This window comes from Trichechus manatus, unplaced genomic scaffold (genome assembly GCF_000243295.1).
Source record: "Trichechus manatus latirostris isolate Lorelei unplaced genomic scaffold, TriManLat1.0 scaffold00227, whole genome shotgun sequence".
In the NCBI taxonomy this organism is placed as follows: domain Eukaryota; kingdom Metazoa; phylum Chordata; class Mammalia; order Sirenia; family Trichechidae; genus Trichechus; species Trichechus manatus.
In genome coordinates this window covers 576,662-590,797 of record NW_004444163.1, presented here as the reverse complement: position 1 = coordinate 590,797, position 14,136 = coordinate 576,662, and the positions used below count along the sequence as shown (strand labels likewise).

Sequence of the window (14,136 nt, the reverse complement as noted above, 5' to 3'; positions counted from 1 at the left end):
ACATGTCGTGGGGTTGTTAACCAATGTCATAAAACAATATGTGTACTGACTGTTTAATGAGAAACTATTTGTTCTGTAAACCTTCATCTAAAGTACAGTTAAAAAAAAATTTAAAAAAGAGTGTTGCTATTGTAATTAAGTTTTTTTTATGTTTTAAATATTTAAATGTATTTCTATATGTTTGCTTCTGGAATAGAGATGATTTTTATATTTTGATTTGTGTCAACCACCTTACTGAATGTTTTTTACTAGTAATAGTTTGTCTAGGTATTCTCTTGGATTTCTTATGTAGATATTGGGTATAAATAATAATAATTCACTTTCTTCCTTTCCAATTCTTCCACTTATCTCTTTGTATTCTCTTAGTACACTTCCTAGGAGCAAGGAGAGGTAGCATCGTTGTCAAGTTTCTAACGTTACAAGCAATTCTTCTAAAGTTTCAACAACAAAGATGATATTTGCTGTAGGTTATCTTAATAGCTGCCGTTTATCAGCTTAAGGAGAGTTGGTGTGTATTTATTTGTATTTATACTGCTCAAGAAATGTTCAGCTTCCTGAATCTGAAGAGGCATGTCTTTCCTCAGCCACTATATCTCTGAATATTGTTTCTCTTCCATTCTATCAGGAGCCCCTAGTGGTGCAAATGATTAAGCGTTCAACTACTGACTGAAAGGTTGGTGGTTTGAATCCACCCAGAGGCACCTCGAAAGAACTGGCAATCTGCTTCTGACTTGATGGCAACTGGTTTGGTTTTTGTTCATTCTTTCGGTTCTATTCTAATGGACCTTCTCATTTTTTCATTCACGTTTCTTTGTTATATTCCATCTTTTTCTATATCTGTGCTTAATTCTGTTTAATTTCCTCACATTTATCTTCTATTACATGTATCAGATCTTCTGTTGAACCAATCCATTGAGTTTTTAACGTTATTTACTGTATTTTTCATTTTCAGATTTTTGTTTCCTATTCAAATCTGCCTTTTCTTTTTTCTTAGGAACTTACTCTAGTCTTATGCTTTCGGTTCCTTCTTTTATTGCTTTAACAATTTTAAACACACTTATTTTTTATATTTTATCAGGTTCTTCTTGTATCTGAAGTTCCTGCGATTTAATACTGCCATTTGTACATCTCTTGCTCATGTTGGACTGTTTTCTGCTGTGCCTTTTAGTTTTGGGTTGGAGTGTGAAATCTGTTTAATCAGTGCTTTATCTAGAGGAATCCTGTTAAGCCTCAACTGAGGGTAGGTCCCTTCAAAATGGTTTTTCATTTGCTTCTACAAGGCTGTCATGGTTATCATTGGCAGTGGATTAATTTTTTAGTGGATTTCTCAGATTGGGAATTTCTGTATAATGTGGGCAGTATAAATTTAAATCCTCGACATTGTGAGAGCAGACTTATGATTACTAATTCTCAAGAATCTATTATTTTTCTCCTTAGAGCCAGGCCAAAATGGATAAGCTTCCTTGGCTTCTTTGGGCTGGTGGGCTGATTGGCTTCTGGTCTACTCTGCCTGAGTTGTAGCTCTCTGAGGATCCTGTCTCTGTTGGGGGCCTCAGGTTCAACTCTGCTCCTTGTGTAGTCCCAGTGTGGGCACCTTCTAAGTTTGGGCATGTCCTGTCCAAGTGTGGGCATTTCCTGTCCAAGCGTGGGCACTTCCTGTCCAAGCGTGGGCACTAAAGCCCAAGCACCTAGGTCACCAAGAATGATGAGCTTCCCCAGCACAGCACTTTGTCTATTCTCATAACTTGTCAGTTTTAGTTTTTTACTTCCCTGGGATCATAGATATCATGAAAAATTATATTTTATTTTGTCAAACAATTCTAGGTAGTAATAACCTAGGGATCTTAGGTTATCTCCTCAGCTATGCTGCCAGTACTATAAATCTATGGGGGGTTCTTGTCTACCGTTCCTCTCCCCAGATAACAGACTCAGCACGGTCTCTTAAACCCTCAGACCCCATCCTTTCTCACGCGTGCTCACTCCTGTTGGCCACTCATGATGGCAAAGATGGCCAAGCTGCAGGCTGGACATCAGTGGATGAGAGCTCCTACTTTAGGTATTTAATCGCTGCTAGGTTATGGAGGAAGAACATGTTGCTTGGAGTTCCTTAGTTAATAAAGGGCAGTGCCCAGGTGATTGAGCTCCATGGAATACAGCAAACAGCTGAGTGTGATAGAAAGAACATGGACACTAGAAATACAGAGGCCTGGGTTCAAATTCCAGCATCTCTTCTCACTATCTGTGTGGCCTCGGGCAAGCCATTTAACCTCTCTGAGTCTGTTTTGACATCTATAAAATAGTTATAATAATGGTAATTTCATGAGGTTGTGGTGGCAGCTGATGGGCTTCAGCTTAGTGGTTAAAGAGTACAGGCCAAGAGTCACCATACTTGAATTCAAACCTTGTTTTGCCTCTTTTGACATCCTTGGGCAAACTCACTCAGACTGTTTTCTCATCTCTAAAATGGGTATAATAACGTGTTTATCTCATAGGTTGTTGTAAGGAAGAAGGTGGAGGATGTATGTAAATTGCTTAGTAGCCTACCTGTGAGAACAAGCACTCTGAAAGTGTTAGCTATCATTATTACTTTACTTTGGCATGTTTGAACTTACACGTTTTCTTGGGCTGCCTCTTCAGCCTTTGAGACCTTCCTGTAGCAATATACCATCTCGATGAGCAGCCACAAGGTGAGGAAGACCAGGAGGATGTACATCATGATTTCTGAGACCACAGAGGTGAAGTCCTCTCCAGCTGCAGGGGAGAGAATGAGCCTCAGAATGTGCATGTCCAACAAACCCAGAGCTGTCACTGGTGTCAGCAAATATATAGGGCCTGTTTTTAGGTATGGCTTAAATAAGGACTGGCTCTAAAGGAAACCAAGAAGGTGTCAAAGGATTTCATATCCACAGACTCTCCTGGTGTCAGCTTTCTCTCTTTCATCAGATGCTCTGGAGGGAGGAATGAGGGAGAGAAATGGGTGAATGAAGACACAGTAGAGCAGTAGAAGGAACTCTGGAATCAGAGCTAGGTATATATGGTTGGGTCCCAATGTGGCTACTTAGTGGTATGTAAATAGTCATTTCCCTTATTTGAGACTCAGTTGCTTAATCTGTAAAGTGAGAATAATAATTCCCATCAGTCAAGGTTGCTATGGATATTATATTACCTAATGAATATTGTCTGATATAGTACTGGAAGATGGCGCAGGACCAGGCAAGGTTTAGATCTGTTATATGTAAGGTCGCCATGAGTCAGAGCTGACTCGATGGCAACTAACAACTACAATGTATTTAAGAATATCTTGTGAGATGTAAACATCTACATTTAGGGACATGCTTCAGTTCAACCATGTTCAAGCATGATGGAGGGTGGTATCCCTAGGGAGAGGACATTGGAAAACAAGCACAGGGCCAATGCCATCTGCCCACCCAGTGATTTAGGCATGTTGTCTATGAGGGTAGATTACAAACAAGGACCTTCCCAGTTCATTTTCCATCTAAGTCACAGAACAAGGATCATGTTTATCCTTGTATTACCAAACTGCCTCAGAATTCTACTTCCACCTCCCTGCTTAAAACCTTTCAGTGGTCCATGCTGTCCTCAGGATAAAGCCCAAACTCTATTAATAATGCATACAAGGCCCTTCACAATGCAGCCCTTCTCACTTCATATCCATTCAGTTGACCAGCAAAACGTTTCTTCTCATACACACTGTAGTCTTTTGGAATCTACAGACATTTCTTCTTAATCCTCCCTAGATTGTATCTCACACCCTACTGTTCCCTCTGCCACAACATCCTCTGGTGCTTTTCAGTCTAGACTCCACTTTAATCTCCTCTGCTATGAGACCTTCCTCAACTTCTCACGTCATGCAGAGCTATACACGTCTTTCTCCATGTGCGTTTTCCATCCATCCATCACTAACACTTCTCAAGTTGTAAAGTGTTTATCTCTCTTCTCTGCCGACTTATGTGTGCTTATTGAGAATATATCTTACTTATTTCTGAATTATCAGCCTGTAGTCTACTCCTAGAATATTTGAGGTTCCAAATAAGTATTTGTTGAATTAATGAATACAGATACCGGCCTTCTTTGTTTCATGACCAACAAAAATGACAAAACACAATACATTGCAAATGTGCTGATGTATTCTCTTTCCTAGTAGGGAGGAAGGTTGCAGTTATCCTTCCTCTCTCCATCTCCTCCAGCAAATCAGGTTCATGATCCTTAATTATCCATAGGCCCCAAGGCCTTGCTTGTTAAAAGCCCAGCATAGCCAACCATGACCTTCAGCTCAGAAAAGCAGTCCAAGGGCTCCAAGATCATATAAGTTTCCTAATGAAATGGAGGTCAGAGATGCAGCTTAACGCACAGGAGAAGCACCACACCCCTCAAATATTTTTTCATGGGCTTGCTACTGCCTGATACACCATGTGTGATGTGTTTGTGTGGCTTAAAGTATGCTGTCTCTTTCAAAATGCAATAGCTCTGAAGTAGTAACACAGCAAGCTGTCCTCAGTGTTTTTCACCAGCTCAAGGTGAAGAGCCCTCAGATTTCTGTCTTAGAGCCAGGGTAGGAGAGCCTAAGCCAGGATAGGTCCAAGCTGAAAGAGGAGATGCCCTGGGACCACAGGATAGAGAGATGGCATGGACCATGGTGGAGTGGATAGCTCTGAGCAATTGAGTAATGAGTATCTGGTGAGGAGGGCTGCCAAGGAGTCACAAAGGAAAAAAGAAAAAAAAAAAAGTGGCAGGAGTGGAGATGGTGAGAGAAGGGCATAGTGCAGTGGAAATGGAACTATCCTGATAGGCAAAAGACATGGATTCCGGTCCTGCTTCTGGTGCTAATGTGCTTCAAGACCCCAAGCAAGCCCCTCACGCTTCTAGCACTCTGTTCTCCCACCCACCACATGAGGAGCACCAGTACTGCACCCTCCAATCACCTGGGGGGTCATTGCAACTGACACATGCCAGACCTCACCCCAAACCTACTGGACTCACACCTGTAAGAGTGGTGTGAAGGCCTCTACATTTGGGAAAAGCCTCCTGAGTGATTCTGATGCCCGCTGTTTGTTCAGAACTTCTGGTTAAATGATATCTACACTTCCTTCCAGCTCTAACATCCCCAGGGTCTCTGTGTCTCCAATAACAAATTTGTTTTCCTTCTATTCTTACCCAAGGCTTTACTCTGGTGCCTGGCAGGTGGACTGGCTCAGGTTGGCCACGCTTTCCAATGGCTGCTGGCTAGGGTCTCTGGAGGCAAAAGCCTGAGAGAACAGGAGGTAGAGACAGAGAGGCACCTACCTTCCTACCTTTGGGCAGTCACCAACCAACAGTTCCTGACAGTGGCCAGTAGAGGGCACCAGGCTCCCTGTCCCTCCGCTCCCCGCTCCCCCAAAAAAGTTGCCATGGAGTCCATTCCAGCTCATAGCAACCTTATAGGACAGAGTAGAACTGCCGCATAGGGTTTCCAAGGAGCGGCTGGTGGATTTGAACTGCCGACCTTTTGGTTAGTAGCCGAGCTCTCAACCACTATGCCACTAGTGTTCCCCCCAGGAAGGAGAGGTGTGTAAACAGAGAGGAGGATAATGGAACTTCTGAACAGAAAGGTACTTTACAGAGCTTCTAGTCCGACCCCTTTGTTTTACACAGGAGACAGGTTCAGAGAGAGGAAGTGACTCTTCGAGTTTAGGTTTAGGTGGTCACATTGTCCTTTTGCACTTTGAGAATTGACCTAACTCCTGTTTTAGTCATGTTGTCTGACATGTTACATGTCTTTCTCTGTTGTTCTCTCTCAAATTTACCTCATAATTTTTATCACAATAACTTATGATAAAAAAAGAAACTGGAGGACCAGAAGTCAGGATTACTAGAATCCTTTTTATAGGAAAAGCCCTGACCATCTTTAATCTTCTTTTGTATCCCATACCTTTTTCCTACTCACCATCCTGTACCTTGGGGCAGCAACAGTGCTAAGAAAGTGTTGGAGATAGGTGTCTGAGAAAAGCTAAATAAAATGGAATCACTATTTAGCCTGGATGAAAAAACACAAAGGGAGATGCATATCTCACTCTTCAGACAAGTGAAGGAAGAGTTTCAAGAGGCTAGGAGCAGCAGTTCTCAGAGCCCACTGACAGCAGAACAAGACCACCAAAGGAGTCAAGGAGCACCCTTCAGCCCCATCCTTGGGATCCTCAGACTCAGGCTGCAGCAGAAACATTTGCATTAGATTGCTGAAAGGATTTCCCACCCTAGCAAGCAACTAGCTGTGGGAGTCTGAAGACTTTAAAGACTAGAGAGCTACCAACTTGTCCCCCTCTCCTCACTGAGAACGAGGTTATGTAAAGAGGGAAGGGGCCGCATGTGTGATTATGGTAGAGGAAGACGAAAGATTGCCAAACTCTGGTTTAGAGCAGTGGTTCTCCAGGCGTGGTCCCCAGCCCAGCAGCATCAGCATCCCCTGGAAATTTGTCAGACACGCAAATTCTCAGGTTCCACCCCAGATGTACGGAATCAGAAAGTCTGGGTTTTAAGAAGCCCTGCAGGAGATTGTGAGGCTCACTAAAGTTTGAGAACCACTGGTGTAGAGGTATGCATTGCTTACAGGTGGAGGATAGATGATCTCTACATAACCTTGTGAAAATTCTCTGAGCCCACTGAGTCAGGGATTCAACACAAGCCACAGTTGTTTTAGGCTTTGTGAAGGCTCTAAGGATAAGAGTCCAAGGGCCAGGAAGAGGTTATTCTACTATCATCTTCAAGCCTTTCTGCTTTGTGGAAAGGAGCAGAAAGACACGCTGGCCACTAAAGGAAAATGCATCAATGCTGACATATTTAGATATCACCTCCCAAATACATGGGTTTTTTGTACTCTCCAAGTGTCTCACTTGTATGGAAAACCACTGTCTTCCCTCCCCCAAGAGCAGGGCACCCTTGGGACCTGGTGCCCCAGCCTCACCCTCCTCAGTGACTCGGAGGGGGATAAGCCGTGTAGTCTTCACAAAGGGACGATGTGCCTCAAACTCAAACTCCCGGGACACATTGCAGGTGTAGAGGCCGGAGTCATTCAGGGTGACATTGAGCACAGTGATGGATACGTCCTGCAGGTCCTTGCTCCCGTTCCACTGCAGGCGCCCCTGGAAGGGGCTCTCCACCTCCTGGTGGCCATTTCGATACTCATAGATCTGCAGGTAAAGAAGCAGAGGGTAGGGCCAGGAGAGAGGGTAAGGTAGGAGAGCAGAGATGGAGACAGGGCAGAGAGAAGGAACAGAATTGTGCATGGACAGGATAAAGAAGAGGCAAGTTTACAAGGAAACCCAGGATGTGGGGAAGGGATAAGGAGGGATAGAAAAGGGCAGGGAAGATAGAAAAGACAGAGAGATGGGCAGGGACAGATAAGTATCAGGGCATATGGACATGGCAAGGGAGGAGAAAGAGAAAAGTAGGCAGGAAGAAGCTTGGCAGAAAAAAAAGATGTGGAAAGAAGGAGAACAAAGGAAGGGGGTAAAACATGCAGGAGCCCAGGAGGGGGAAATCAAGAGGAAGAAAGGATTGGAAGGAGATAAATGAAAGAACAAGAGACAGAGTAAGACGTGTTGTGGCGACAGCCAGAGAGAGAACAAGGTGCAGAGACCAAGACAGGTGGTTTCATTAATAATGACATTGAATGCTCTGGCCTCAACACTTGACTCTGCAAGCTATTACTCATTGAGGGGATGTGGGGTCATCTGGGCCAGGCTACAGGAAGGGGACCCAGGATGCCAGAGAGCTGCCAGCTGATATGCACACATCAGGTCTTTTGCTTTAGAGTCAGTTATAACTGGAACCTGGTCTCTAAATTCCTTTTCTCAAACACTTCCATCCCCTGACACATCGTTTGTTCTCTACAGCTGTGTTGTCCATTCTCGTTGCCACTAGTCACATGTGGCAGCTTAAATCACTAAAAATGAAATAAAATTTAAAATCAAATTCCTCATTTGCACTAGGCACATTTCAGATGCTCAGTAGCCATTTGTGGCTAGTGGCTACTGTATTGGACAGCAGAGATAGAGGACATGTCCATCATTGCAAAAATGTCTATTAAAGAGCACTGCTTTGCAGTGCCACTGTGATTTTTTTTTAGTTTCTTTTCTTTCATCTGAGCCACCTTCTCCTCACTTTGGGCAGGCCTGGAAGCAGCGTAGTTGGCTGGCATACTGCTATGATATGATAAGGCCTTACAGGGGCCTTCATATCTGGCCAAGACCTGAACATTAACCTGGGGTCTAGCCTCAGTCCCAGCTTCACTGATGTGGCAGTCAAGCTTTAGCCAGGCTCTGTTAAGTCTCTACTGGTCCTTGTCCCCGTGCCTGATTGGAGCAAATCTACATCAGAATGGGATAGACAGCCTAGAGTCAGAAATGCACTCAGCTTTAGGAAAGCGAGAAAGAAGAGCAAGTGAAACTCAGTCTCACCATGCTGTTGTCTCCCTTAAAAGTCTTTGCGGAAGAGGAACTTGCCTCCAGCAAGGCAGTTTGGTGCAGTAAAAAGTGCCTTGAATCTGTTGTCATACAACCTGGTTCAAATCTAAGCTCTCTTACTAGCTAGTTGACTTTGAGCTTAGCTTATCTGAGCCTCAGTTACAGATATGTAGATATATACATATGTATACTTACACAAATACACATATATATGTATATGTAATATATATGTATATAGGCGCACACACACATCATATATATATATATGTATGTATGTATATATAAAGGAGCCCTGGTGGCACAGTGGTTAAGACTTTGGCTGCTAACCAAAAGGTTGGCAGTTCAAATCCACCAGCAGCAACTTGGAAACCCTACAGGGCAGTTCTACTTTGTCCTATAGGGTTGCTCGATGCTAACAGGTTTGGGTTTTTTGGCTATGTACAGCAAAACCTGTGAAAACCAGAACCTGTGTAAGGTAGAAACCTGTCAGAGAAGGAAAACTCAAATATTTTCCACTAAAGTGAGCAACAGAAAAGTGGTAAGACTATAACCTGTCAAAGGCAGAAAACTTGCAATACTCAGAAAAACATGCTAGTCCCGTCAAGATCTGGCTCTCGTAGGTTTCCCTATATATATATATATATATATATACAAAATCTAGCAAACACTTGGAGTCCTGGTGGTGCAGTGGTTAAGAGCTACAGCTCTGATCAAAAGGACGGCAGTTGGAATCCAACAGCTGCTCCTTGGAAACCCTATGGGGCAGTTCTACTCTGTCCTATAGGGTCACTATGAGTTGGAACTGATTCAATGACAACAGGTTTGGTTTGGTTAGATTAGCAAACATTTACAGTGCTTACTGTACTACAGGCACTCTTCTAAATGCATTAAAAATTATAGCTCATGAATCCTCATAACAACCATATGAGGTAGCTATGGTTTATATCCCCAGTTTAGAGACGAGGAAACTGAGGCACAGAGAGGTCAGGTAACTTGTCCATTACAAACAGCTAATAAGTTGTGGAGTTAAAAATCAAACCCAGGCAATCAAAGCTCCAGAGCTAGTAAAAATGTGAATAATGATCATCTCCAAGATGGTTGTCAAAATACTGAACAATCATTTCAGCACTGGCACTAACCAATCAGAACGGATATTGGCTGTGGTGATGGAGCAGAGTCCTGGAGGCTCCCTGCTCACCAGGGGCTAATCCCTTAGTTTTGAGATCATGGGGTGATTTAGGTATTCCTAGAGGAGGGGGTAGGGTGGGAAGGACAGTGGTGGGGCCACTTGTGTGGTTTGGCATAGGAAGTATCCACCAACCACTACAGAACCATCTAAATAGTTTACCCACTGGTGTGGCTGTACTGGGTATACCAGTTGATCACCCCTGTTATTCTTATTCCACTGGGATTATGAAAATTAAATGATATAGTCTATGTTTATTATCTCATTAATGATGTTTAGTGTTATTTCAATTTCTCTATTAATTTAATCCATCTAATAGGATGGTATGGTAGATTAAATGAAAATATAGGCAAAGTGCCTAGTAGGGTGCCTTGCACATAACCAAAAAAATTGTTGCCGTCGAGTCGATTCCAACTCACAGTCACTCTATAGGACAGAGTAGAACTGCCCCATAGTGTTTCCAAGGAGTGGCTGGTGGATTCAAACTGCTGACCTTGCAGTCACCAGCTGAGCTCTTAACCACTGTGCCACCAGGGCTTCATCCTAGCCCATTAAAAAAAAAACAAAAAACCCGTTGCCATCCAGTCGATTCCGACTCATAGCAACCCTACAGGACAGAGTAGAACTGCCCCATAGGGTTTCTAAGGAGCACCTGGTGGATTTGCACTGCCAACGTTTTTGTTAGCAGCCATAGTCTTAACCACTAAGCCACCAAGGTTTCCATCCTAGCACATAGTAGGCTGTAAATGTTGTTTATCTTGTTCTCTTCTGTCCTGCTTGTAACCAGGTATGCTTGCAGGTGGCCAGGTTCCCTTTCTTTCACTTAGGCTGGGCTCAACTAAGGCTGTCAGCTACCTCTGAGGCGCTATCAGTGTTTCAAAGAGAGAGCCAGTCAGTGGTTGTTAGATGTCATCCCCTAGACTCTCAGGAGCCAAGTAATGACTGCAGAGGTCAGCGAAAGAAAAGCCAGAGACAGCAGTCACACATACAAGGAAATCTTTACCGCCCTCTGGCCTGTAGAACCATTCTACCACCGTGGTGGCCTCCACCTCCTCCCTCTTCATGCAGGAGATGCAGCGAAGCTTCATGGGGTTGCCCTGAACAGCCTCCGTCTCTGAGGGCACCTCCACACACACAGGGAAGCAGACACTGACTGGAGAGAGGATGGATGACAAGGAAGAAATAGGAGGTGTTGGGGGGAGGGGGCAGCAGGAGAGAGGCATTGGAGACAGAGAAAAGGAGGGGAGAGAGGAGAGACAGAGAAGGAAGAAGAATGAGACAAATTTGAAAATAGCCATGTGCACGTATCTGTCCCTTCACCTGTGCTCCCTGAGTGTACACCGTGGACAGAGTCCTCTTAGAACAGGTACAGAGTGAGTTGGAGGAGACGTGGATGACCCACAGACATTTAATGAGAGCATTCCCCTAGAAGCAGTGTAGATACAGCACAGTATATAACTGAGTATATATATAATTGAGCTCTACACTCAAAGACCTGGAGTCCAGCTGGGGAAAAAGAACCTGCATGTGTGCATCAGCCATCCATCCACCATTCATCCATTCATCTATCCATCCAGCCATCCATCCATCCATCCATCCATCCAGCCAGCCAGCCATCCATCCATCCATCCAGCCAGCCAGCCAGCCAGTCAGCCAGCCATCCATCCACCTAATCGTTCAACATTCCCTGAAAATCTACTGCTATACCAGGTCTTATGTTAGACTAGAGATACAAATAGGGACAAAGTACTAACCATACCCTAAAGGCCTTTACAGTCTAGCAGGGAACATACACACTACTAACTATAAGTAAACCAGACTATGGAAGTGACATGTTAGTGACATGCTCTGTTCCCCAGAGCAGCAGCCCTTACTGCTGCTGGGCTGGGGAGAGAGGAAGAGAAGGATGATGAAATATGAAGCTGAAAGTTAGATAGGACTCATGTTATGAAAACCTCTATATGTCCTTCACAATATGACATATTGAAAGTTTTAAAGCCAGGAGAGATGTAATTATATCTGTTTTAAGAAAAATGTAAGTGATTCTGCTCTGTGATGGAGGATGGAGTAGTAATGAGGAAGTCAATGAGCTGATCACTACTAGGCCGAGGCAGTGCGTCATGCAGAGGAGTAGAGAGAGATATGAAGTTAAAAATCTGGACAGAGGTCAGATTGTGAGACACCTTGCATCCTACATGGAGGGAGTTCATGCCCTCTAGAAATGACTGGCCCATTACAAAAGGCAAACATATCAGACTGCAAATTCAGAATGAGACAAAAGAAGGGCAAGGCTGCCAACAAAGCAAGTACAAGTGTGGGCTGCAGTAACAGATATACAGCGTGCAGAACAAAGGAGAAACTGTGCCTCCTCACTGTTCAGAGCAAATTTGGACCATTATGATAAATTCAGGTGTCACAGTTTACAGGAGGAAGTTGTTCAATGAGTACATGCGCACAGGAGAGCAAGATGGTGCAGGGTCTAATCTGCAATCTGCAGGGGGGCCTCCTGTCTCTGCATATGGACCATCATTCCAATACAGAGAGGGACCACATCTAGGGAGAAATGATCAGAAATATCTTCAGCATGTGATGAGTCTGAAGTCATGGCAGACCTGGTGAAAAAGAAGTCATGGCTTGCACGAACATTTGGGAATGGAAGGGGTAGAAGATGTGCAGAGAGAACCTGTGTAGCACAGAGCCTTGGGGCACATTCATATTGAAGGAAAGGTGGTAAAGATACACTAGTTCAGCGATGATGACTTTGAAAGCAGAACAGGAAAATGTCCTAAGGAATGTACAGTCATGATTACAGAGGCAAGATAAAGATGGTATTTGGCAACTGAAGGCCTGGGTTTGATCTACTATTTAAATTTTCTGAGACTCAGTTTATTCATCAACAAAATATTGAAAATTTTACCTACCTAATAGATCTGTCATGAGAATTCTATGGAATAATTTACGTGAACGTGCTTTATACAAACGTTACTTATTCATGTTATTTTATCCTTCACTTATTTGTTCATTTAGTTGACAAATACATTGAGTGCCTACTGTGTGCCAGGCGCTGTTCTAGGTACTGGGGATACAACAGGGAACAAAGCAGAAACCATCCCTGCTCTCAGGGAGCCTATATTTCAGTGGGATAGAGAGAGAAAATGAACGATATTACATTGTAGTAAGTGCTATAAGAAAAAATAAAACAGAGGAGATAGAAGAGGAGCCCTGGTTGCACAATGGTTAAGCCCTCGGCTGCTAACCAAAAGGCTGACAGTTCAAAGCAACCAGCAGCTCTGTGGGAGAAAAGACCAGGCAATCTGCTCCCATAAATATTACAGCCCAGTAAACCCTATGGGACAGTTCCGCCCTGTCATATGTAGGGTCACTATGAGTCCAATGGCACACAACACTGAGAAGTTGACATCAAACAGACACTGAAGGAAAGCAGTGAGGGTGTGAGTTATGTGAATATCTGGGGGAAGGCATGCCAAAGAGAGGAAACAGCAACTCAAGGGTCTGAGGGTGGGAGTGTGTTTTTAAGGCTCAAGAGACAGCAAGGACCCCAATGTGGAAAGTACAGTGACCACGATGAGAACAGAAGGAAATGAGGTAGGAGAGCTAGGCCAGGGCCAGATCATCGAGGTGGGGCTTCTAGGCCATGGTTAGGACTTTGGCTTTTGCTTGGAGTGAAATGGGGAGCATTGGAGGGTTCTGAGTGGAAGGATGACATGATCTAATTTTATACAAAACTGTAAAATTTGACTGCTGTGCTGAGAATAATCTAAAGTGGCGAGGGGAGACAAGGACGGAAGAATGGAGAACAGTTAAGAGGCTGATATAGTGATCAGACAAAGATGATTTTGCTTGGATGAAGGTGGTAGTAGAGGTGTTTGGGGTTTGAAAGAGAATAATGTGCTGGATTCATGTCCTTGAGTAGGTGAGAGGACATGTTCTCTAGTAGATGGGGTGGCTTTTATTAGGAGCGCAGTCAATTCACTCACAGCTAAAGGAGGGGAAGGTGGTATATATGCAGTCTGGATGGTGAATATGGTATGGCAACAATGTAGGAGAGCTTCTCTCTTTCCTGAGTTGCCCCCGAGATGACAATAACCCAAGGTATCACCAGGAAGCGGGCTCCACTGCTTCTCTTTTCCAGACAAAAATCCAGTTTTAAGCCATGAGAACTTTGCTCATGAAGTCCTGGATAGTCCATTGCAAAGTGGACAAAACGTCCTCCCATCTCTGTTTGCATGCCCTTTGTAGTATGTCAGTTTCTAGAGTTGGCCATGTTACTTGCTTTGGCTCATGGAACATTAACAAATGTGATGCCAGCAGAGGCTTGAAAAGGGTTTGCATATTGCAGATGCTCTCTCTTGCCTGAGCTACTCTGCTGGAAGGTGAGAGACCACATGTACTGAAGCCCTGGCTGCCCCAGCCTTCGCAGCCGACGTTCCAGACATGTGAGTTCAAACCCAGCAGAGCCAGCCCACATCA

General features: G+C 44.0%; 1 protein-coding gene across 2 annotated transcripts in view; it reads right to left on the bottom strand.

Moving 5' to 3' along the window:
- SCN3B (sodium voltage-gated channel beta subunit 3) overlaps window positions 1-14,136 on the bottom strand; it is a 34,666-nt gene that overhangs the window by 15,811 nt on the left and 4,719 nt on the right. For both annotated transcript variants that reach the window (XM_023742966.1, XM_004388995.2), the window contains exons 2-4: window positions 10,635-10,798; window positions 6,959-7,184; window positions 2,613-2,751 (exon numbers count right to left, since the gene is read on the bottom strand). In XM_023742966.1, the coding sequence (XP_023598734.1) occupies window positions 2,613-2,751; window positions 6,959-7,184; window positions 10,635-10,798 (529 nt within the window). The remainder of the gene's footprint in view (window positions 1-2,612; window positions 2,752-6,958; window positions 7,185-10,634; window positions 10,799-14,136) is intronic.